Source organism: Fomitiporia mediterranea (genome assembly GCF_000271605.1).
Source record: "Fomitiporia mediterranea MF3/22 unplaced genomic scaffold FOMMEscaffold_13, whole genome shotgun sequence".
Lineage (NCBI taxonomy): Eukaryota > Fungi > Basidiomycota > Agaricomycetes > Hymenochaetales > Hymenochaetaceae > Fomitiporia > Fomitiporia mediterranea.
In genome coordinates, this window is record NW_006760398.1 from 875926 (window position 1) to 900668 (window position 24743).

At 42.0% G+C, this 24743-nt stretch overlaps 4 protein-coding genes across 4 annotated transcripts; 3 read left to right on the forward strand and 1 right to left on the reverse strand.

The window, feature by feature from the left end:
- Positions 1-11611: 11611 nt before the first annotated feature.
- FOMMEDRAFT_94494 (uncharacterized protein) lies at positions 11612-12298 on the forward strand (the record flags this gene model as incomplete). The annotated part of the gene is made up of 4 exons (XM_007270366.1): positions 11612-11644; positions 11702-11756; positions 11810-11837; positions 11890-12298. The coding sequence occupies 4 exons, from the start codon at positions 11612-11614 to the stop codon at positions 12296-12298; spliced, it is 525 nt and encodes a 174-aa protein (XP_007270428.1).
- Positions 12299-14349: 2051 nt separating this feature from the next.
- Positions 14350-16405, reverse strand: FOMMEDRAFT_23121 (uncharacterized protein). The gene is made up of 3 exons (XM_007270302.1): positions 16058-16405; positions 14506-15990; positions 14350-14429 (listed from the first exon to the last, which is right to left on the reverse strand). The coding sequence occupies exons 1-2, from the start codon at positions 16102-16104 to the stop codon at positions 15696-15698; spliced, it is 342 nt and encodes a 113-aa protein (XP_007270364.1). The 5' UTR covers positions 16105-16405; the 3' UTR covers positions 14350-14429; positions 14506-15695.
- Positions 16406-17662: 1257 nt separating this feature from the next.
- FOMMEDRAFT_148768 (uncharacterized protein) lies at positions 17663-19397 on the forward strand. Its single transcript, XM_007270476.1, has one exon. It carries the CDS (start codon positions 18444-18446, stop codon positions 18969-18971), a length of 528 nt encoding a protein of 175 aa, XP_007270538.1. The 5' UTR covers positions 17663-18443; the 3' UTR covers positions 18972-19397.
- Positions 19398-20152: 755 nt separating this feature from the next.
- On the forward strand, positions 20153-24514 carry FOMMEDRAFT_160811 (uncharacterized protein; the record flags this gene model as incomplete). The annotated part of the gene is made up of 13 exons (XM_007270477.1): positions 20153-20395; positions 20504-20551; positions 20631-20669; positions 20731-21529; positions 21579-21697; positions 21760-22015; positions 22069-22463; positions 22522-22727; positions 22795-23050; positions 23111-23231; positions 23282-23373; positions 23428-23527; positions 23577-24514. 13 exons carry the CDS (start codon positions 20153-20155, stop codon positions 24512-24514), a joined length of 3612 nt encoding a protein of 1203 aa, XP_007270539.1.
- Between the last annotated feature and the right edge of the window lie 229 nt (positions 24515-24743).

A 24743-nucleotide genomic window follows, 5' to 3' on the forward strand; every position in this document is an offset into this window, starting at 1 on the left:
CAAACGATTAGCTTATAGCAAAAGTATTATATTGAAAGTATAATCAAGCATTACCACTTTGAAAACAAAAAGGCACTATGAACACCTATTACTCCTGGAATAGATCTATCCAATGATACAAACAATATGTACAATACAAACGAAAGTAATAATGAAACAACACCATACATGAATATGGTAGGATTGTTAAGATATGTTGCAGACTGCACACAGCCAGACATATCTTATATTACTGGGCAATTAGTGTGCTACTTACAAAAGCCCCAAATGCATCACTACAAAGTAGTGAAACATTGCTTTGTGTATTTAAAATATACAACAAATTGTTGGCTTCAACTTGGAAGCACAAACACCTTAAAACTATGAGACTATTGTGATGCAGACAGACAAATGATGGAAGGACATAAAGCAATAAACAGCTACATCTTTCAATTAGCTAAATCGACCATATCTTGGTCAAGCAAACAGCAAAACCTGGTACCACTATCTGTTTATGAAGCAGAGTTGCAAGTGCTAGCATATACTACTCAAGAAGCCATTTGGCTCAAACGATTTGCTGAAGAAGTACTGTAGACTGAATCAGCACCCATTACAATTTATTGTAATAATCAAGGTGTAATAAAGACTGTAAAGTCTGACAAAATAACATACAACACTCACACTAAACATCTTGATTTACAAAAAGACTTTGTACAATGTTACATTCAAAACGATTACATTAATGTATGCTATGTTCAATCACAGAACCAATTAGCAGACATCCTTACAAAGGCTCTCCACATCCTACAGATCAAGCATCTAAACAAACTATTAGGCATACAGTCTTAGTTCTTAATTAATGCTTGAAGGGGAGTATTAGATTGTGCTCTGGATTAGGAAATCCCTAATTGCCTTATGTAGAATTACTACACTTGGAATGTCTCAGACTATCAGACTTCACTATGTAGTATATAAGGTAGACACTTGCTTGATGTCTCAATAAGAGAGAGTACTTGGGCCACTCCTGCTATACTTGTTAAAAGAAAGATATAAGACCTTAGATAGAGAGCTAAAGTAACAATACTAAGATTACTTTCTAGACTCTATACTATCAGTTGTAGAACTTCTAAAAGGTATTACACACAATATACAGTTTAAGGACCTGTTAAAGGTAGTAGCTGTAAGGTCTTATACATGCCTGTAGAAATACTAGGAGGCCTAGTACACACTCCTAGATTAGTACACTTAAACTAGTTGTTTATAGAGGTTAAAAAGCCTATATGTATTACTCACATTCCTAATTCTAAAGGCAGATCTGGAGGACCTCCTATATATAGTATATAACTACTAGACACTAAATAGTAACACAATCTGTGACTAGACCCTACTGTTCTACATTGACAAAATCATGAATAATACTATTAGAGGATACATATATGTAAAGATTAACATGACTAACACATTCTTTCAAACCTGTATGAATCTAGAACATATTCTGCTCACTATAATTAGTACTCTATTCAGACTATATGAGTAGACAGTCATACTAATAGGATTATACAATGTACTAGCTATATAATAACAGAGGGTTATAAGAGCCTTAGAGTATCTTATTAGAAGGATCTGTTATGTCTATTTGGATAATATTATTATCTAGTCAGAGTCTGAGGCAGAATACATTAGAAACATTAGAAAGGTTATACAGATACTCTACAACAAGAGTCTTGTCTGTTTATAAAAGAAAACTAAGTTATTCTATATAGAGGTTAAGTTTCTCAAGTATCTAATTATAGAAAAGGGTACAGAAGCAGACCTAGACAAAGTCAAGTACATTCTATAATAGTTACAGCTCTAGAGAGTCTAGAATGTTTACAAGTTTCTTAGACTTTTACAGTATATTGTAGTATACCTTCTGTATCTTACAAAACATACTATAGTTCTTTCCCTACTTACAAGTAAGGATTGTAATAAAGTGTTTCTAGAGTGGAAGCTAGAACACTAACATACTTTCAAAGTAATCAAGTCTATTGTTACTAGCCACAAGTGCCTCACTTCTATAGATCACAATTCAGGAGAGTAGATCTACATAATTATAAATGTGAGTAATTCTAGGACTAGAGTAGTCCTCAGTGTTAGATCCTTATAGAAAACAGTAAAACCTGTAGTATTTGAGTCTAAGTAATGTAATAGTACAGAACACAATTACCTAGTACACAAGTACAAGCTTCTTACAATTGTTTACACACTTAAGAAATAGTGTGTTTACCTCCTAGGAGTACATTTCCATGTTTACACAGATTACTACACTCTCAAATACTTAGATACATAGTGTAATCTGTTCTAAAGACAAGCCTAGTAGATAGAGGACCTTTCCTAGTATAACTACAAGCTGTATTACATTAAAGGAGAAGAGAACACAGTTGCTGATACACTCTTCTGTCACTTAGACTTTAATACTAGCTTAGAAAATGAGAACCTAGTACAGGAAACTTTAGAAAGTATGTTTATACAAATCTCTATAGATTCTGACCTTCTTACAACAATCAGAAATAGTTATAACACAGATGAGTTCTGTTGTAAGCTTTGATACAATCTTAGAAGTATTGTAGGAGCTTGTAAGGATTATAGACTACTATATTTAAACAACTAGTTAGTAATTCTGAGCTCTAAAAATGTGTGTAAAACCTTGTACAACCTTACATATAATAAACTAGAACATTTTGACACAGACAAGACTTATCTGTTCTTATGTAACTCATTCTATTAGTCTAATATGTTCTAGGATCTAGAACAGAACTACATTCTAGACTGTAATGTATACTAACATAACAAGAACCTAACTATAAAACCTGCTAGTCTACTATATTTACTACTAGTTCTAAATATACATTTTGAGAGTATTATAATTGACTTTATTAGACTGTTACTAGAAGACAGTAGATATAACAGAATAGTAACAATAACAGATTGACTAGATGGTACAGACATTAGGATTAAACTGTGTAGGATAAACATGATAGTAGAAGAATTTACAGAACTGTTCTTTAATAAATAGTATTGTGAAAACAGCTTACTTTAGGAAATTGTTTCTAACTAGAAATGTCTATTCCTGTCTGGATTTTAGACTATATTACATGTAAGGACAGGTGTAAAGCTGAAGATGTTAATAGTATACTACCTAGAGACAAATAGAGTAAGTAAGTATACTAATAAGATAGTAAGCTAGTTGTTACACTTTTATATTGATTACTAATAGTAGGGTTAGTAGGCTCAGCTCTTATAGGTTCAGTTCTGTATTATAAATACAGTAAATGCTTCTACAGAATATTCCCTGTTCTAACTATGTTATAAATGCTTACTATAGACAGTTCTACCATTTATACAACTAGAACAGTTGTAAGTAGATTCTCTAAAAGTACAAGTATTAGAATTTCTAGCTTACATACATTAGGATGTTATAGAGGTACAAGACACTCTTCTAGTAACTAAGACCTACTAAACACATTATACAAATTAGGACTATACTATAGAAGGTTGTTTTATAGTAGGAGACTAAGTTATACTCTCTACTCATAATTATTACTAGGACTACCCTGTACAAACACTAGAATGTACTGTAAAATTTATACCTTACTATAATAGACTGTACTTTATTATTGTAGCAAACTCAGACAAGTCAGAATATACTCTAGAGCTACCTAACTCTAATCAAACTTTTCTAGGATTCTATACAAGCTAACTCAAGTGTTATGTTCTAAGTAATAATGTACTCTTTCTATAACATACTCTTAATCAACCAGGCCTGGTGGAAGGAGAGGAGGAGGTTTATAAAGTGTTGTAGATTGTGGACACAAGACACAGAAGGTAAGGTTGACAGTATTTGGTAGAATAGATAGAATAGAGTGAATAGAGACAGGAATAGAAGGTATAGTCAGAGCTCTAAAGGTTAGCCTCTAAAGTTCTACAGGCCTGGTTAGCTTTACATTCCTATAAGAGTGTCATTTTTTTAGAGGAGGGAGGAGTGTAAGCTTGTCTGACAGCTTACAACAGTTTCTATACAGTTCTACACCTGTCTTAGTATAGAACCATGTTTCTCAAATGTGAATTCTTATAGTAGCTTACTAAGTTACACACTTTTTCCTTTATACTTACATTAAGTTCCTCTTTTGTTATAACTACCTTCTCTGTATTCTTAGATACATACTATCTCCTTTTGTCTTCCCCTTCAAGTATACATTATGTCCCCCCTTTTTTGTTCCCTCTTTTATTTTCCCCTTTAGGTATGAACCATTTCCTTAGTATATATAGTTAGTATCCTTTACCTTTATTGTATTAGTTTGTATTCCTGACTGTAACAAAGGTGAGTTCTTTGTCTGTACATGTATTAGTTTGTATTTCTAACTATAATAAAGATATCTTTGTTCTGTCAGCCTTTGTGTGTTACTACAAACTCAGAACTTGTTTACAACAGTGTTCAGTACTTTCCTAGTACTGTTCTATTAGATTGGTTTTGACTGAGACTAGTACATATTTAGTTGAACAATAGACTAAGTATATTAAAGATGTTTAGGAACTTGTAAAGAAAAGTCTAGACCAAGCTACTAAAGTTATAAAGAACTACTATGATTGTTATTCAGGCCCCTCTATATAGTACAAGCTAGGAGATATAGTGTGTTTGGACTCAAGGAACATAAAGACTATCAGACCTACTAAAAAGTTTAATAATAAGTAGTTTAGTCCTTTTAAGATTGACTCAAAAGTTAGAGCTAGTACATATAGGCTCAAACTACTTTAGAAATGGTTGATTCACTCAGTGTTTAATAAGATTCTACTCAAACTATATGTTCCTCAAGTCTTTAATATTCAGAAAGCTCCTCCTTCTCCTCCTTCTGAACTTGTAAATAATAAGATTGAATACAAAGTTGAGACTATCCTTAACTTTTGACTCTACAAGAGAAAGCTTTAGTTCCTTATCAAATAGGTAGGATACTAGGAAGCAACTTGGTAGCCTGAAAATGACCTTACTTATACTTAGGATACTGTTAGGGATTTCTATAAAGCTTATCCTAGTACTCTAAGACAACTAAACATTCTAAAAGGAACCTTTAGAGACTTTAACACTTTACTTAAGTAAAATAGTCTTTAGATTCAGTTGTCTAGGACATACAACCTAAGGAGGGAGGTAATGTTAGGATTGTAGGATTGGACCTATTTCTTTTTCTTCATATCTCTATTAGTTTTGTAAAAAAACCAACATTACTACTAGATTTTCATAATTCTTAACATCTTATCTATTGTTTTACAAAGTTTTATAGAGATTGTCTTAGTATTAAGTACAGGAGAGAGCTACAGAGACACAAGGTAGTGTATATAATTACAATACAGTCAATTCATTTCTTGCCCAATATAGTAACTTGTGCCTCTTTTGTATAATAGTCTCTTAGTCTATATTCTCTAATGTATAATACTCTGTTAATTCTTCCTAGCCTCTAATACACCTGTTGGCTTTATAATATTTGTCCTTATTACTTCTTTAATCTTATTCTCAAGTTTCATTCCTCACTTTACTCTTATTATTTAGTTATTATAAAAAGCAGTCTGTAGATACAGTAGTTCCTTAGTTTTTTGACTCTTCTCATATTCCTACTCATTCTCTTAGTATAAATCCTAGCTGGTAGCTTTGGGAATATAGTTGAATTAAGGGCTACAGGTTTACATTTGCAGTTTGAGAGTACTATCAACCTAAAGAACACATCTCTCCTAACAATAGTATAATATTAGTTATAATAGTAAGGAGTAACAAATAAAATAGTTAGATAATTCAAGATATTAAGAGTCTATAATTTTAATCCAGTTTAAACTGTAATTAAGAGTAAAATAAATTATTCTAAAAAAATGTTATAATTTAAAATACTAAGAGTTTGTAATTCTAATTTAACTATAAGTTTCTTTATAAGAGATTTCTTATTACATTTAATATTATTTGTATAGTAGTTGTAAAGTTCATAATAGAAAGAGTGTGTATTATCTTTCATTCTAATATACTTGTCTAATTACTAAGTAAGTCTTTCTAATAAGTAATACTAAAGTATTTAAAAGAATGTTAAACAATCTTATATACTATATAAGCTTTTAAGTAAGCTTTTCTAATTAAAACTTATAATTAACATTATTTTTGAGTATTCTTATACTTATTACTATTTTATCTCACACTACACAATTTCACTCTCAAATGTGTATAAATACTTAATTACTTACTTACACTTTCTTAATCATATATATAATTCAATCTATTTTAGTATATTCAAAAGTAATATACTATAGAATTGTAGGAGTAAGTCTAAAGACAAAACAAGAGGCAGAGTTAGGAGATTATAATGGAAATAGTAAAAGAGGACATATAAAGAGGGTAGAGTAAATAAATATAGAGTACAAGTATAAATTAAGATTGTAAATAACATATAACAATCTAATAAAAGGCAAAGGAAAACCAAATGCTCAGAAGTCTTTATTAAGAGTACTAATACAGACATGTTAGAAGAACATTCATTAGTAAACAAAAGGTATTTTTTCCAGTAGAACTTAGAGATCCTGGACAAGAATATTTTACTTATAACACTGTATTAAGAGGCTTTAGTATAATTGTATTTAGATTATAATGATTATACTTACTGACACACTAATGGATTTATTTATGTATGTATTTTAAATAGTACAAAAGCTACATCTGAGACTACTATTAAGAGGGGTCCAGGGGGCAAGCCTCCTGACTTTTGCTGAAGCCGAAAAAGCGAATACTGTAATGTAAACATATGACTCGCGTTAGTCAGTAATTAACACGAGAACCCAATCACGGAGATAGTAAAACGCCGTTGAATAACAAGCACTAGGACCCTGAATATCAGCTGACTATAAGTATCTGTAAATAGTAAAGAAACTCAACTTTGAAGGGAAGGGAATCATTCAACAAAGAAGTATGAGTGCTTCTGTTGTCCAATACATGGAATCAGGCACAATGCTGAAACACAACACATTTGAAGCTTAGGGTTAAAACACGATCACGGATCAGAGGGTATCCGAGCTCTTTGTAAGTTCACCGCTCTCTGCACAACTGAGAGGGCGGAGAATACTTGTTTATCTGCAATTATGTTGCTTTGCAGTGTGTTTTTGTGCTGAAGATCTGAGTCACCAAACTTTTCAAGGGTGGTACAAAGGAGGTGTGAGTAGGCTGTTTCAACGAAGGCTTGGCATAACTAAATACGAAGTTGGTACGTACAGAACACCGCATAATTGCCACTCCCCTCGCATCTTCGTCTCACACTGAGTCCTGCACTTTTATCATCACACTGATACCATAAGTGTAGAGTGTGTGAGCGCTAGGAAGCAACATGGTAGCGAGGTCTCCATTGCATTGTCACACAGCCAAATGTATTGTATCTCAACTTCTTGTGGCCAGGCCCAGCAGACTAGTGCAGAACTTCACTGCTTTTCAAGAGAGTTTTTATAATTATGAACTGGGAAAGGCAATCTCCGTTCGGAGTTTCCTATTGCATTTGCTATGAGGTAATTTCTCAAATCCGGACTCGTGTTTTCACGTGCTTGCCTCAACTGAACACTACTAACTGCATTCACGCTGCTCGTTTCTGGTAGGCTTCTCAGAAAATTCGACCAAATCGTCTCCTGTAAATGATGGTACATTAGTTGCTACTATGCTAACTTCATTTTTTTCTGGAATATCTGACACAGCCTTACGAATCTCTTGCCAGTGTGTCGTGAGAGTCCTTGCGAGCCAAGCCATTGCTTACATGTCCAGTGTTCATTTATTTTCATAAATCAGACCACCTATTCAAACCAAATGGAATCAGACCGTGCTGTAGCAGACAGTCTTGATACAAAGGTAGAGAAGATTGCCAACTACGGCTAGAAATTCTCGAGCAATTGTACGGCGTGCTAACAGCGGGCCCCGCAACTGAATACTGAAAGGATTTATCGCTTTATAAGGGAAGCGAAGTGGACGGTAGAAGAGAAAGAAGGGGAAAATACATTCGAGTTAGCCGCTCTCCCCGAGCTCCAATTAGCAGAAGTGGACGCGTTCTCTCGGTGATATTATTTGCAAGGCTTGTGACCAGGCCTGACCCACGCTGGATGAACGCGAAGGTCAACTCAGTCTCAATTGCTACAGCCCCCCGCTGCGGTTAGTCGCACTTTCCCGTCCAAGGTCTTGTTTGCCATAAGTGTTGCACGGGGTGAAGCTTTGTAAAGGGCACTCACTGTTCAGGAGCTGACCTTCCCTCCAATGATGAGTCCAATCATTACGTCCGTCAATCTTGCTTCTCTACTGCCTGCACGAAGTTACAGATGCAGTCTCTATGAGATCCCGTTGCGCTTCTCCATACTGAAAGTATATGGTCAATCTTGCTCCTATGTTAGTGTACCTTCTTCCCTGTTTGGACTGCACCGGTCCTCAGCTTCGCCCATCACCGCATAGTCTCTGTCTACCTCATTAATAGGATAGAATGGCGTAACAGCGCAGATGAGTTTAATTTTTTTAAATTTTAAATCGATTCAATTTGATGTAGTTATCTAACTTGCAATCTTGACAAAGTAGTGTGAGATTCCTTTACGCTCTTGTTTCTTTATCCTCGAATGCCTAGAGTGGAACCCTGTTGGGAAGGATGCTTAGGATCCTCAGTACGTGTCGCTTTCTGGTGTTCTCTCCCTTCACTGATTTTATTCCCAATCAGTAAGTGTTAAAGAGTGCATTATCTCCTTTTCTTTATTTACCATTACTTTTACCTTTCTTGCGCTCATTGATTTTCATGCAAGGGTCTTCCTACATTGAGTGCTCTAAATGCACGTCATGATGTTTGACGCCGCCGAAGCGTAAGTCGCAAGCAGTTCCTATTTTAATCTAAGCTCTTTGACTGCGACCCTGGCTATACGCCAGCGCATATTAAACAGTTTGCCTTCCTTCTGTCCGGATCAGAGCATGTAGCTTAACTATCCCACTTACCTCGGGATCACAGAACTCCTCTCGCTTTGAGGTCTATGACCGATAAAGATGACGATTGAGTGTTCTGCCATTGGATACATTGCACACATTAATATTGCTGTACGCAGCTCTTACTGGATGCAGAACTCATTCACTAAGCACACCAAATTCCAAGACTGTCTTTCCCAGCTCTACTGAATATGTTAGATAAACATACATGCGGCGCAAAGCGTTTACCGGGACCAGTTCTGTTGTACTTCTTGTCACCCTAGAGTATTCGCTTCATTTATTTAGCGGCCTATCCGCCCCGTCGTGGGTCAGGCAATTGGTATGAAGAACAAACTGCCTGACCGATCACGTTGCTAGTGTGATCAACGGAGACCGCAAGAAGTATAGAGCGTCAGTCTACGCTCATCGGTCCCTATCTTTTTCTCACCACTTACGAAGGAGATCTGGATCTTGTGTCCTGAAAGATGCTTCGCTCAATCCATCAAACTTCTTTGAAATCAATTATTCTAAGATGACTTCTGAAGTATCCGCGTGTATTTCACCTCCTTCGGTAGGTTCAGATAGCTTTTGCGGTTGTTCGGACGTGACGTATTTTCGTCAACTAATGCATGAATATAGGTATGGTTTGTCGACCGATCGGAGCAAGATTACCTTTTTGCCCTCCAGTTATTCACTCACTCTTAACGGCTTTGATTTAGTGCATGCACGTGCTTTCTTTACTGCATACAAGTGCGACGAAGCGGTAAATGCACCGTTCTTCGGTTTCTTTCCCGCCTCATTACTGTGCTGCACACGACTCGAGCCTGTTGTGTTCGCACAGGCTCACGCGAAGTTGCATTCTTTGCGAAATAGACAGTAAACGTGCATTTCATTCCTATCACTTCTATTTGAAGGAAAAACCTGCGATAGAGAGGCAGTGCCGGGGATACGTTCCGACCTAGAGTACTTCTCGTGCGATATTGATCCGGAAACATCACTGGGTCCGTCTGCTTTTATTTTATCCCGTTGCTTCCATGGTAGCTGATGTCTCAGGACCTCTAACATAACAGTGGAGTAGACTTACACCCTACCGACCATCGTCCGCAGTACCGCTGGCTGACCTGAGACCCTGGATTGCTAAGAGCTCAAGGGGAATTTTGCGCCGCCGACAGTATACGGACGGTGCCATGAAAATGCGGGCGGTGAAACACATCCGTGCCTGCTGGATGGCCCGGAAGGTTTGTCAGCGCCAAGTGACCTATTGGACGCTCGATCCTATTGCAACTGCTCCTGAAGGTTGCCATATTACCTTGCATTTTTTTCGTACTTTCCCAGCTTGCTACAGATGCATTCGTTCGCGCCTAGCAATCTTCAGATTCACTGAAGCTATAACAAGCGAGCCATATGTGCTTCTACGTAACTTGATACAGCGGAAGGTTCCAAGTGATCGCAAAGCTTGGACAAACTTGCTTCCGTTGCTGCATTGTCAGTGAGGGCTATTTTATACGTGGAAAGTCATCACGTGCACTTAGAGACTGATCTGAATTTACATCTTCCTTTATTTTGCCATTACGTACTTGATCGAGCAAATAACTTGAACTAGAAGACCCCCTCGAGAAAATCCTGCTTGCAGGTGGTCAAGAGACCCTTCCTACTTCAGTCACACACGAAATGCACACGCACACTCAATAGGGATGGACCTCCGACACTATTATATTATATACCAAATTCAAGCACGATTCACACAAATGGGAGCCAGTTTAAAAATTCAAAGAAGCCAAGTCTGGCGAATTGTACCGGCTCCTACAAGTCATTCTTCCGTATCTATCCGCCTGAGGGGAAATAAATTCACCACGAACTCAGTACGCGTGCCAGTAGCTGATCTAGGACAGTAAAATCGAGTGAAATCGGCGTTTTTCACAAAGTCCGTTCCATCATCCAGGTGTTCCTGAAAGGGAAGGCGATCACATCAACGTGTTTCGTCGTGTGTCAAAAAAAGCGTTGATCTACACAACTCCCCATTCATTACCGTGCTGGTTCCTCTCGGACACTCAAACAGTAACCAGACGTAGTATTGGGTTACGCGATATCACTAAGAGGTGCACGACAATGTATTTCCGATAATTGGCGTAATCATGATTGCAGCATTCAAAGAAGCGAATAGCATGGTTGTCTTGGTCTTTTGTATACGCATCCGATTTCATCTTCGGTGAGGTTTGTTTATGTGCTGAAACTGCGGCGCTGATCATAGCAGGATATTTAAAACCGGATGCTCATGTGCGTCCAACTGCTTGAGTTCTTACTTCTCTGTTTCGCTTCTGGACCATTCGATTCTGTGCACAAAGCGCGGCTGAAGTCCGTCTAGATTGTCCAAGTACTTCCGTCTGTCTCACGAATCTCTTCGCTCTCCATACGTTGCTCATGGTGTTCACTTTCTATAAATTACCTTAGGCTTTGACCGAGACGACGTACACCCAAGCTCAATGTACACGAGTCAGTTTCACGCGTCTCAGATGGAATCGGGTTCGAGTTCGCCATCACCCTCGTTGGGCCAACCAGGAAAGCCTACACGTCGCAGAGCTCCCAAAGCATGCGGAGAGTGTAGAAGGTAGGCCTCACTTTCCCCCTTCACGTCATGTCGATGACCTTTACATGATCTTCAGGTTGAAGCTGAAGTGTGATCGAGTACCTGTCAATTATTTAGTTCTAGTCTTCCTTGTTAATCTAACTGCGGTTCACCAGGTATTCCCCTGTCAGTCCTGCGTGAAGCGCGGCTGTGAAGGCATATGTCCCGAAGGTCGGTGCCCACATGATCATCTATCGGAATGTCACTTATTTCCTGTCACTCAGGATCCTTGGTGTCTGGAAGAGGGAGTCGGTACGAAATCCATTGGCTTCTCATACATGACATGCAAAATCATTTTCTATAGGTATATACTGGCGAATACGGAACAGCTCCATGAGAAAATAATTCAACTGACGGATCGCATCCGGGAGCTCGAAGACGCGCTAAGGGTGACGTGCGAAGAACACGCACGTTGTCTAAATCCGAAGTTACCACCTCTTGACCCTCCTCACCCTCTCCTAAGGGAGGATTTGCTCCTAATAAAAAATCAACTTGAGCTCTACGGCCTCGACAGATCCCAGCTTGGTTCAAGGTCTTCGGATTCCCAGTACTTTAGTGACGGCAGTGACTTGGACCCAAGGTTAGGAGGCGATCAGCATCAACCATATTCGCCGCTTGAGATGCCATATCCGAACTCTGCTCAGCAGCTGATGGAACCAGCACACGCGCGACATGTCAGAGGCCATGTAAGTTTCCTAATCGCTCTTTCGTAGTATGTCAAACAAACAAATCTCACATCATCGCCTATATACAGAATTTTAGTACAACAGCGCAGACCTCTTCGGATGGACCGTTTGTTTCCTCGCAATGGTTCACGAACTCTCAGGGATCGACACCGTATGGTTCCGAGATGGACATGGCCCATAATAACACTGTAACACAAGCCCCTTATTCATATACGGGTTCCTATATGCCTGGAGCGGAGGGACAACTGCAGAATTATCACGGACGGAGCCCTCAGCATTTGTCCCAGGGTGTCATGAGTACGAATACTTCGCAGTATACGAATGACCTCCATCATCATGCATCCACCTCGTATTCTCACAATCAGTCAACGTATTACCACCCGCCTACTTGAAGAACCCGTTGACATGTTCTCAAGGAGTCTATTGGGATTGCCCCTCTTAAATCCTTTCCGCTGGGCGTGAAAGCCATGAATGCTTTGCTCACAAGCAGATCCGTATTTTCTTTGGGCCGCGATTTTTTCTTACAGCAAATTTGGCGCTTTGTACTTTACACTGCTTCCGTACCAAGATAGAAATTGTATTAGTGGAATTTGAGAAAAGTTTATTCCCAGGAGGATGTATTAGATGTAATGCCTTTTAATTATAAGGATGTTGTGCTTCTACGTCTGAACTTCTTTCGCGGGGTTCATTCGTCCCTCTTATCTCGTAAGACATATAAGGGTAAATGGTCCGCGGCGAGGTTTCGATGTCTGTTACGAGGCTTCTCTTCGGAGCGTGTAAAGCGGGAAGCAGCATAGCCTGCCTGTGAGAACCACCGGTGTACCCTGCAAAGGACATGCGGGTGGTAGTGAAATGACTAACTATTTAGCGTTGACGTTCCTGTTCCTTATTTCTCTAGCCACAAGGTCAATGTGGATACTATCGAATGACGAGCAGAGAAAGAAGAGAGGTAATTTGTTCAGACGTAAATATAGGCGAACCGCTTTATCCTCAGTTGACCTCCCCGCCGCCTGACTTGTAGACAATCTTGGAAGCCGTCTCGACACGTCCGTTGACCTGGGCTCCGTCAAGTGTCAGCAGACAGAGCTCCCATTTCCTCAGGACTATTTTGGACCAACCGGCAGTAGCCTTGTATCATTCGCCAACGCACACTTCTTCCAAGTCACTTCGTTCTGGACCTTCTTGTATTCACATTCTTCCGCGGGGCCACAGACAATACCACGCCCTGTAATTACACACAACTCAACGAATGGTAATCTGGAGTAAAGTACGAGGGAATGTTACATACAATTGTGAGACCATTGTTACCCAGACATATCCCAGTTCACTATTGGTGAAACACTGTCTAAGAGCCTGAATATTTCATTCCGGCGCTTATCTTCCTCTGCTCTCCCCTCCATCCGAGGCCTACCTTCGCCTGGGGCTATTTCTTTTGCACACCCAATATGTGGTGGGCTTTGAATTGGATTTTATTTCAGAATAGTACAAGGAGCGTGGGGAAGGGGAAAAGGTGGTGTCTTGATTAGTCTGATCAGTAAAGGATGCGCCGATGCGGTCCCCGAGTCGCAAGGAATTCAGTGAATAACCCTAATATCCCGCCACTGAATGAATATCTACCATGTCTGTCCGACACGGAGTACTTTGACATCTAATGTAAGCATTGCTTGGCAACTGTTGGGAAAAGACTCCTGGTTAGCTATGCGGTTCAGGAGACTCCCTTGCTATCGATGAACAAGCGGCTCTGTTGAAAGCTACAAAAAAAGAAGGTATGTGATTATGCTAGTAGAATGATTAACAAAGGTGGTCGTAAGACTGTGGACCCGAGTAAATTCTATGCAAATGCCTGACAAGATGTGGAACTACCATTTGAAGGCCTCCTATTGGCCCAATGTTGGGATCTGCTTTGATATGCTATCCTGTGTCAGAATGTGGCAAAGGCAAAAGCAATCACATGATTGTGAAAAGTAGTGCCCAGCACTACATAAGAGAAACAGCTGATCGCAATTCTTCCGATTCTGCCGTTCTGTCTGTTGTTTGAAATGGTAAGTTCCAAGCCATTATGCCCCTAAATTTTTTCGTCGTTCGTTGTTTTGACATAAGCAGACCAGCAGACGTTTGGTAGAGTGTGTGAAACACATCACGACATAATCACTACAAACTAGCATCCAACAGCACAAGTTCAGCAGGTCCTATACAAATTTCAATTCTTCTTAGATTTATGGAATCGAGCTTACTGTATATATTTCTCAAGGCCGAGTCAAATCCTTCCCGGATGCAATTGGAAATCGAGGCTTCAATATACTGTGTCCATCATCCTTTATACACACAAAGGGGAAAAAAGCCTTTCGATCGTCCTTCCCAACAATTGTAGCATAGCATTGACTGCCGAAACAGAGCTGCTGCGAGACGCTGTCGTACAACGTAAATCGAAGCACACTCCAAATAAGACAATATTGAGAGCTGGTGTATCACTTATTCCATTTGGAACGTAAGAAATCGAAGCGTTCAAGGAAGGTAGACGGTGCCTCGAGATAACCGCGAGTTTCCAATGTAGCTACAACTACGATCAAAAGTGATCGTTACACGAATTCACGCCGTCGACGAGGGTAATGGCGATAGTATTGGATACGAAACGTATCCTGTACAATGGTATTAGGGTCTCCGGCGCCGTAGAAAGGAGTTGAGGTAATCCACAGCTCGTAAAAGCAAAGGAATGTATACATGTAATAGAACTCGACGGAGAACATTCCGGCCGAATATCAACCAACTTCTAATACTCGTCTCAATCGGTGATTAGGCCCATGGACAAAGTTGGTCAACGTTACTTGCGTTGGAATCTTCCATACAGGCGGCGCAAACCATCAGCAACGTAGCCATTGGTTCTGAACAAGTTGCTTGAGCCTTCTGGTTCATCGAGGTATTTTTGGACTTGAATCCGCGGTCTTCCATAATCACGTAGAAGAATACACGAGGAACAAGGATCAATCATCGAGGCTGCGAGATACGGAGTAAGCCCTCAAGGAGATCCAACACACACAAGGGCTGTAGCTGCACCTCGTAAAGGTGAATGTGTAAACAAGGCGACAAACATTCATGCTGCGGCCTGTGTAGTCCGACTGCGGCCAGGAAGACCATACGTGTGCTCGGGAACTGAATTATCGGCTTAACTCACTCCGTCTTCGATGACAAAAAAAGATCAGTCTCACTCCTCGCTAGCCTTGTCTATTCCACTATGGTTGGGTGCAAGTCAAGGTGTTATTGATCCTCCGAATGCGACGATCATTAAACACAGGCCGCGCAAGTCCTCCATATACCGAGGACGCGCAACAGAAGCTGCTGCTTCATGGCGCGACGCTCGGCGCAGTCTGGATTCCAAATACAAAGTTACCTGAATCCGGAACGATGTTTGAGAAAACCCGACAGTTCATCCAGATCTGACGTAGGCTAGGTCTGCCAAGTTTGCGAAATTGCAAAAGCAAGGTAGATATATTCTGAACCCAACGCCGACGCTAATTTCTGGGGCGTTGTTTTGCAACACGTTCGGGCAGAAATTCGGGAGCAATAACTTATCGCTCCGACATAATCGCTCCAGGAAAACGTGGTCGGGATGTTTTGAGGAGCCGCCGGCATCAAGTATATGGAGTAGCCTTGGGTCGATTGGTCTAGCCCAATGGATCGTGACCTTTATGCGATAATCGTGCGTAATTTGAAATTGCGCTTATGAGAGGAGACTGTCAGGATTCTTGTCGATTTGATGCCGTGCATAATGAATCAGGTAAGTCTTACACTAAACTCGGTAACAAATATTCGTCTGTCTCCATCGATCGACACATTTCAGGTTTGCTCTGGGGTTCGAGCCATGATCATCCGTGAAACGCATTCCATGTACGGGGTTGCCCGCATTCCAGATAAGCTGCGACCGAGCAATCCGCGGCGTCGACATCGAGTCGGTGCACCAATGAGACGCTTCCTTTCTCAAGACATGAGTAAGCAAGTGTCGCTCGAAACATTGAAAGCTCTGTCAAGTATCGCGCCAATCGGTTGATAGCATGAAGTTGCAATACACTGGATTACGAATTGCAAAACGCCCTGTTTGATTTCGGGACTGTATGGAGGCTTGAAGGCTTGTTCCAAGGTTTAGAAGGATGGGTAACCTAATGGGGCTGGAAGAGACATGACTCGAGCATTTGAAATAAACCAGCGGGAAGCGTGCGCAGTTAGTGCTACGCACCCTCAACGAGACTACGCACGGGTAACTGGAGTTAACAGAAATACACACGAAAGTCTATTGCAAAGAGTTCGGTCCTTCCCTTGAGAGATAAGATTAGACCAACCCTCGTATTCCCTGCCTGGTGGATTCGGAGTTGGGGGAGAGAGTTGAATTCTCCTATTAAGTCAACCTTCCAAGAAGTCCTGAGGTGACTATATTTGAATGCCGTAACTATTGGCGCCGCGATGCGTATGCGCATACGTGTACACTTGCAGAAATAGTGCTGCGGAACACATATGCGGGATCGAAAGTAGTGGAATCAAATTCCATCTCGCCGAATTTGATCATCAAACAGCGTCTATGCGGAGCCCATGGCACATCAAGCGCATAAGAAATCATGTGCGTGTATTCAGACCAGCACGTTCCGGAATCTGTACGGAAAGACAGACGGGTCAGGCAGTTATTGAATGCTTCACAGATACTAAGGCGCTCAGTATTGAGGGCTGAATTTGACGAAGGCACGTTTAAAGAAATTCCCGCGTGCGCTCAAGCAGTGGAGTCGAGCGATTCATTCTCTGTCCACATGCAAGGTACGTTGAATGACTCGTCATTGAGTTGGTTAAATGTGTGTATTAGGATTTCGGGTCTTACCGCATGCGGTAGGCCTGTTAGGCGTCGTAATTCCGTCATACATACGGGACACTTCTGCAACTCTGTACTCAATCCAAAGCAGTTAGCAGAATCGCGCGCCACAGAGGGCCGAAGTCGTCTTGATAAATTCGAAAGGGGATGATGAACCGGCCAAAGCCACTAGGAGAAGGTTTGTCACTACCTGCGGGCGGCGCCGAATCAACGACGGCAGCCATGACCTGCGCACGAAAAGGTCAGCAATTTGAGCGCAACAGTGCGCTGTCGGACACGTTTCATGACCGACGGGATCGACTAACGAAGGCTCTGAATTCGCATTGACCTGTGTGCTGAGGCCGTGAAAGCAGTGTTGCTAGATGGAGGCAGAAAGAAAGTGACAGGACTGAATTTGCGATAGTCGCGGAGTTTGAAAGTGCGGGAAACTCCCAGGCCACGATGCAACGAACACAGCTTCAATTCTTTCTCTTTCCACCTGCTCCAATCATCCAAGCCAAGGGGAACTGTCCAGATGTCCACCAGAGATGCGTTGCAATCGGCACTGTGTTCCAATGGGAGCATTTGTTACCAAATTCGTCGAGGTCTGGCTCTCTGCTCTCCATCATTGCAGTTCTTCTTCTAGATCTGACTGCGGTCTGTGAGTCCCCTGGTCCCTTGTCTTTCTCGCGTGTTGTTCTCGGTTCGTGAACAGCCTTTTTCTGCCCAGGTCTGCTCTACGGAAAGCATTTTCCGTGTTTTGAAATGTGTACGGTCTTGATCATCCAACAGTCCTTATCTGCGAATGGACAGAGTGGATAACTGACTTGGTTGAGTTATGATCTCAGGGTCAGCTTCTGCTCCACGTCAGCTTCTCTGTCCAAATCGCCACCCATTCTATGCTCCAAGTGCTTTCTCACTTTCGGCGAGGGACATGTGCTTCCGCGCCAGAGGTGTGGTTTCCTGATCGGGTGATCCTGTGCACGCGCCTTTGGCCCCGAAACTCTACCCGCCCGGGATGACCTCAGCCCGATTTCTGACACGCTCTCGTGTATATTTGAGGCACAACTGAACTGTACACTGCATATCCAGGGTTCGCTTGCCACCCAAAACATTTCCGAGCACTAGCTCGTTATCGCAACACGAGTCAGTTCGTCTGCACAGCTCTGACGGTCCCGCATTCCTTAGCGATTCCTTATTCTCATTTGCGAAGAGCCGCCCGTCCCTGCTCCGCAAATATAAAAAAGACGCACATTTGTTGGTTGAGCAACTCATCCCACTCACCAACTGCGTCCGCTATCTACTCCAGCTCCTCCAACCCAGTCCACAATAACCCACGCGATGCCCCAATTTCTCCTCCACCACTCGCTCGCATTCAACCCGCAGAGCACCCACCGATACCAAGTTGAACCAGCGTTGCTATGGGACTTGCGCTTCCCTGCCGATTATGCACGCCTCGCATCTATGCGTGACCGTCGAGTACCTTCCTCCGTAGCAGTTCAATATGCAACGTCTCCTCCCGTGCCAATTTTCCGCATTACCTGCGGTATATTCCCATACCGCGAGTGGACGATCGAAGTCCGTAATTCGCGCGGTGTCACCGTTGGCGATGTCTTGAACGCGCTTTACCGCGAATTGCGCCACCGCGTCTCGAACACGGAATGGACCGCTGCACCGAGAACTCACCAAGCACGTGTTGCGGAGACGTTCTACACCCGCTGCCGAAGATCCGCTGATCCGCGATACGAGCAACGTGCAGGTGTAAGGCGGATTGACTGGCTGCTCAAGAGCACAGTCTTCGTCGGGTTGACACCCTCTGTCGAACGCGCATATACTTGGACCCTCACAACGAAGCGTGCTGACAAGTAAACGCGGACGCACGTTGACGAGCTATACCACCCCACCTCACTATTCTCTCCCACTTTGGTACCGGCCTGCCGATTCCGAAGTCCTCTTCTGTCTCTGCCTTTCTGTCATTCATTTTTATTCTCTTCTGCATTGCATCTGTTTATTCCCATTATTATGGCCACGAACCATGATGAACGCACGCATTTCACATATGATTATCCCTAGCATTTGTATATTTTCCTCGCATCGCATTTGTGTATTTGTACTGCACTTCCTGTCTACCCTGACTGCTAATTCCTAATCTTTTCCTTCTCGATATCGATTCGGCTCCATAGCCTGTGGCTTTAATTAGCCTTTCTCTAGTTTCATCGCTCGTTTTCACTTCTGTTCACCTTGCTGTTTCAGCCTACAGTGCTGCACTGGTCATTACGTTCTTGTCTGCTCTGCTCTCTTCTCTTCTTGCATGTACTTGATGTACACATATGCTGTTGATGTTTTTCTATGAGCATTGCAATATGATTTGACGATTATAATTAAATAATAGCACTTAGTTATCTTGTGCATCTGAGAAATGGCGATCGTACTCACCTCCCTTTCAGGTGATCGACGAGACATCACTTCGACTCTTGAAATTACCATGCGTGGGCTCTTGCGCACATTATAAGTATTTGGTTTTCGGAAACTGTTCTGCGAAAACAATATAGCACAGTGATCCGGTTTACATTCGTCAGTGCACAATATCATTAACACTTGCCGGTACTAGTACGTTGACTTGCTGTAAAAAATCCGCTTTAGTAAGAATATTCTGCATCATGCATGAGATCAGGGTGCTGTTTGATGGACGTTATAACTTTGCGTGATACTGGTTTGCGCTTTATACAGATTGCAATACAGAAAGTTCATAATTGCATGGGATCTTTGCATTAAATATCCGATTTATCTCCATTTATCACAAGTTTGCTGGTAGATACCTAGACCAAATACCCTTTGCTCTGTTATATTGATAATTCTCCCCATCACTTTGCTTTCATCTAGCTTCAAGGAGTTTATCATGTCAAGGAATTAATATTTCCGCATTTGTGCTCAGCAAATTCAGAACGTAGTTTGCTCCCGCTGAGGGCAATAAATAACCGACCATCTTACAGAATGAGATACAGTCTCATCTTATCTGGTGCGACTACTCCAACTAACAGAGTCCGGAAATGACTGTTACCGAAGACACAAGGTTGGCAGAGGACGCTAAGAACTGGGTGTTCGTTCCTGCTAAGGACGGTATTCCGGCATATCATAAATATAATCAGCCCATTCAGAAAGGCTCTATTGACGACCGTGAATACTGCATTATCCGTCTAGACAATCACCTTGAAGCCACGATTGTTAGCGACAAGGATGCAGACAAGTCCGCCGCTTGTATGGATGTCGCAGTGGGATATTTCCAAGATCCGGTAAGCAAAGTCACATGATACTTCTGTTTCTGTATACCCGATGGCACGGTTTTATCGGTTAAATATGGCCACCCTTGACAATGTTACCGTTTACTTACCCGCGTACAGGAAGATATGCAAGGCACTGCCCATTATTGCGAGCACTTAATGTTCATGGTAAGCTACGCTATTGAAATCCCTCTTGAATCTTCAGCCCGCATAATATTGACTAATGTTTTCTGTTCCCGTGCTTAAGGGCTCGGAAAAACATCCACAAGAAAATGGGTACTCCGAGGTAAATTCTATTCTTAAGGATTAAAGGTTGACTATGTTTACGCGAGTCTTGTCTTGAATAGTATTTTAACTTGCACACTGGCTATTGCAACGCCTGGACGGGAGGTTCTGACACTGGTTTTCATTTCAGAGTCGCCTCTGATGCACTTAAAGGAGCACTCGTGCTCTTTTCTGAATTCTTCTACTGCCCGCTTTTTTCCGAAGGCTCTGCACTGCGCGAAATTGAGGCGGTTGATTCTGAGTATTCAAACGCACTCCAAGATGACCCTTGGAGGCTAGTGTATCTTTTACGTTCCCTCGCTCGTCCCGGACATCCAATACGAAAGTTCAACCACGGAAGCAAAAAATCAATATTAGAGAAGTATCTTGCATCAGAGGCATCGCCCTCGCAGCGAAACTCAGACAGGGATAGGCACGATCGTGGATCGTCGACATCAAGCAGAAACTCCGCAAATGAGGGCTCCTTGAGAAAGGAAAGCACTCTAATGCGAACATCCTCACACGGAAGCGACGTGCACAAACACATAACCAGTTCTACGAGCAAGTCATTGCCTACCAAGCAATCTGCAAAAGATGGCCAAAGTCATGGTAGGACCCCCAGCAGAAGCTCCACTCAGAGCACTCGTTCGGCAAACCGCGCACATTCAGAATCGAGAAGCAGTGATAGAAGCAAGGCATCGTCCGTAACGTTAAGTAGAGCCAGCTCTCATCGTGGCAGGAAGGGCGCAGAGGCTTCAGACACTATGAAGGTTAGGAGGGCGGCAGAGAAAGAAGCTGCTTTGAGGGCTAGAGATAGATTGATTAAATGGTGGAAGAAGGAATATTGTGCGGGCAGAATGAGTTTGGCTGTTGTCGGGAAAGGTCTGTCCGCTTCACCTTCGCAGTCTATCTTAATTCTGATAGTGAGAAGAACCCCTTGACCAGCTCACACGCACGGTCGTGAAGGTCTTCCATCCGGTTCAAAACAGGCAGCAAGACCCTACCCCATTTGCATCCATGAAACAGCCGTACGGAAAACAAGAGCTAGGTGTATGTGTTTCCGAACCCTGGTCTACTCTTAATTCCGATGATACTCACGTGGTATCTGTCAGAAAATTGTTTATGTTAAATCAATCAAGGAGACGTACAATATCATTATTACCTTTCCTATCCCCTGGCAGGATCCTTTCTGGCGTGAAATACCAGCGTCATTCGTTGCTGAACTACTTGCTCATGAAGGTTCTGGTTCACTGCACGCCTACTTAAAAAATAAAGGATGGCTCGTAACGTTAACTGGTGGAGAAGCGAGCGGAGATCGGGGGTTTAGTTTGTTCGAGATTGAATTGGAATTGACTAAGGATGGATTCAGTAGGTATCTCTCACTTCTAGGACATGTTCTTACACCAATGATGTCCATTTAGAGTACCAGAAAGAGGTAATATTAACATGCTTCAAGTTTATCAATCTACTTCGCAAGGCTAAATTTCCAGAATGGATGGTGGAGGAGCTGAAGCTGATTCGAGAGCTATCGTACCGCTTCAGGGAGAAAGGCGATGCTATGTCTCATGCAAATCGCATTGCCTCATTTATGAAATACCCGACTCCGCGTGCACTACTTCTCAATGGTCCTGCTCTCCTCTGGAAATGGGATGAGGGGCTTGTAAACGACATATTGAAGAAGCTGGACATCGGGAATTGCTTTATTATTGTGTCCGCTACGGATCACGATCATATTCATGGGGAGACATGGCGTAAGGAACGGTTGGGTGGTGCGGAGTACGTTGAGAGAAGGTTTGAGTCAGGGTTTATTTCTGAGGTAAGTATGTTTACTTATTGATACCAGCCCTATATAACATTCTGCTTATTATCTCCAGGCTCGTAAAGATAATGACATTTCCGAACTTGCTTTGCCAGAACCCAACCCATTTCTTCCAGACAACCTTGAGGTCAATAAAGTGCGCGTCAGCGAGCCGAGGAAACAACCCGCACTTATTGAGCGCACATCACTCATGGAGGTATGGCATAAGAAGGACGATCGGTTCTGGGTTCCTAAAGCTATTCTGCAAATTTCGGCACGGACGTAAGTTAATACTTACTTATGTTCCTTTGTTTCAATATCTATATTTACTATTCTCTTGTCTATGCAGACCTACTGCTACAGCTACTCCTCGTGCTCTGATATTGACACAAATGTTCATAGACCTTGTGAAGGACGCACTCAACGAAGACGTTTACTGTGCAAGGGTGGCGGACTTTAAATACAGTCTAAAAAGTACTATTCGTGGTTTTGGGATAGAAATTGAAGGTTACAATGATAAACTGCACGTTCTCTCCAAGGCAGTCGTTGCCAAGATTAAGCACCTTAAGATTCGAGAAGACAGATTTAAGGTTATGGCTGAACTAGTTACGTTACGTCAAACATTGATCGATATACGAAAGCTGACATTGAAGTAAATTGTTTAGACGAAGAAAAATTTGAAAAATATGCAATTTAAACCACCTTATAAACTGTCTATGCGCCACTTTGATTACATTACAGAAGATCGTGAATTCAGCATCGAGGAGAAATTAACAGCGTTGAAAGGTCTTTATTGTTACTATTTCGGTTATTGGATGTTGACTAATAGTGAACAGGTATCACGGTTGAGGAACTGTCCAGGCATGTCACCGCGTTGCTATCACATCTTAAACTAGTAGTACTTGTCACTGGTAACATTGGAAAGGAGGTTGGTTAAACGCTATATCAAATTGATGTGAAAAACGTATTCACTATCATTTAGGACGCTCTTAATATCGCATCCACTGTAAGGAAAACACTCCTCACAAAACCCGTTCCGGACGACAGGCTCCCAGAGCTGCGGACGCGTCTTCTTCCCAAAGGTATGCATACCGCGTACCGTGCACACAGTTCTAATGATGATCACGGCAGGATGTAGTTATGTCTGGGATCTACCTGTACCCAACGATAAAGAGACCAACTCAAGTGTATACTATTATTGTCATATTGGCAGCGTTTCCGACCCACATACTCGCGTGACATGCTGTCTGCTTAGCCAAATCATGGATGAGCCGGCATTTAATCTTCTTCGGACGAAAGAACAACTCGGATACATAGTTCATTCCGAAGACACAGAGAATACTGAATCAATTGGTCTGTATGTGATAGTGCAGAGCGAGACAAGCCCGAAGTACGTTGAATCGCGCATTGAAGCATTCCTAATACATATGCGTAAGACAATCCGGGAAATGTCAGACGAAGAGTTAATGAACCACAAGGAGTCACTCAGGAAGAGTTGGGCAGAAAAGCCGAAGTACCTCTCCATGGAATCAGGAAGGTTTTGGTCTTTCATTCATGACGGAAGCTATGATTTCAGGCGCAGGGACGACGATACACAGCTCCTTCATAGCGTATTGTTATCAGATGTCCGTTCGATGTTCGAGAAGCATGTGGATCCATCGTCGAACACTCGTTCCAAGCTCTCGATACACATGCATTCCAAAGTACCACCTAAGCCTCCCAAAGTTCATATCCACCCGAACGTTAGCATTCGTGCCTCTAGGGAGTTCCTCGGAGTACTAAACGAAACAAACATATCTGTAGACAAAGATGAATACAATTCAAAGTGCGATCTTGAACTGATTGTGCCTGACATGCACAACTACTTGAAGGAGACATGCTTAAAGAACTTGCTCCAAAGTAATAGTAGGAAAGTCAAGGAGTTGCTTGGAAAGCTGGATTTGCTTGTAGAGATGTATCCTGTAAAATCTGCTTTGGAAGCTAAACATATACAGGATGGTGGCAAGCTCAAACATAGTCTTGCTCTCTCTGATGTTACAAAACCAGTAAAGACGTTCAAAGTGGAATAGTCCTTGAAAGATTTAGAAACTTTTAAATTGTAGGGTGCTAATGTGGTATAAATCAGCAATAGACTAGAATTTTTATTTAATTTATTAATTCATCATACATAGTATGGTCATTAATGCTACATATGTCTGCAACTACTGTAGCCCTGCCCTGATCCGGTCCACCCCTATTTTTGTAGGACCTGGACAGACTGCTATGCCGGGCCTAGGTATAATTTAGAATTGGACCAGG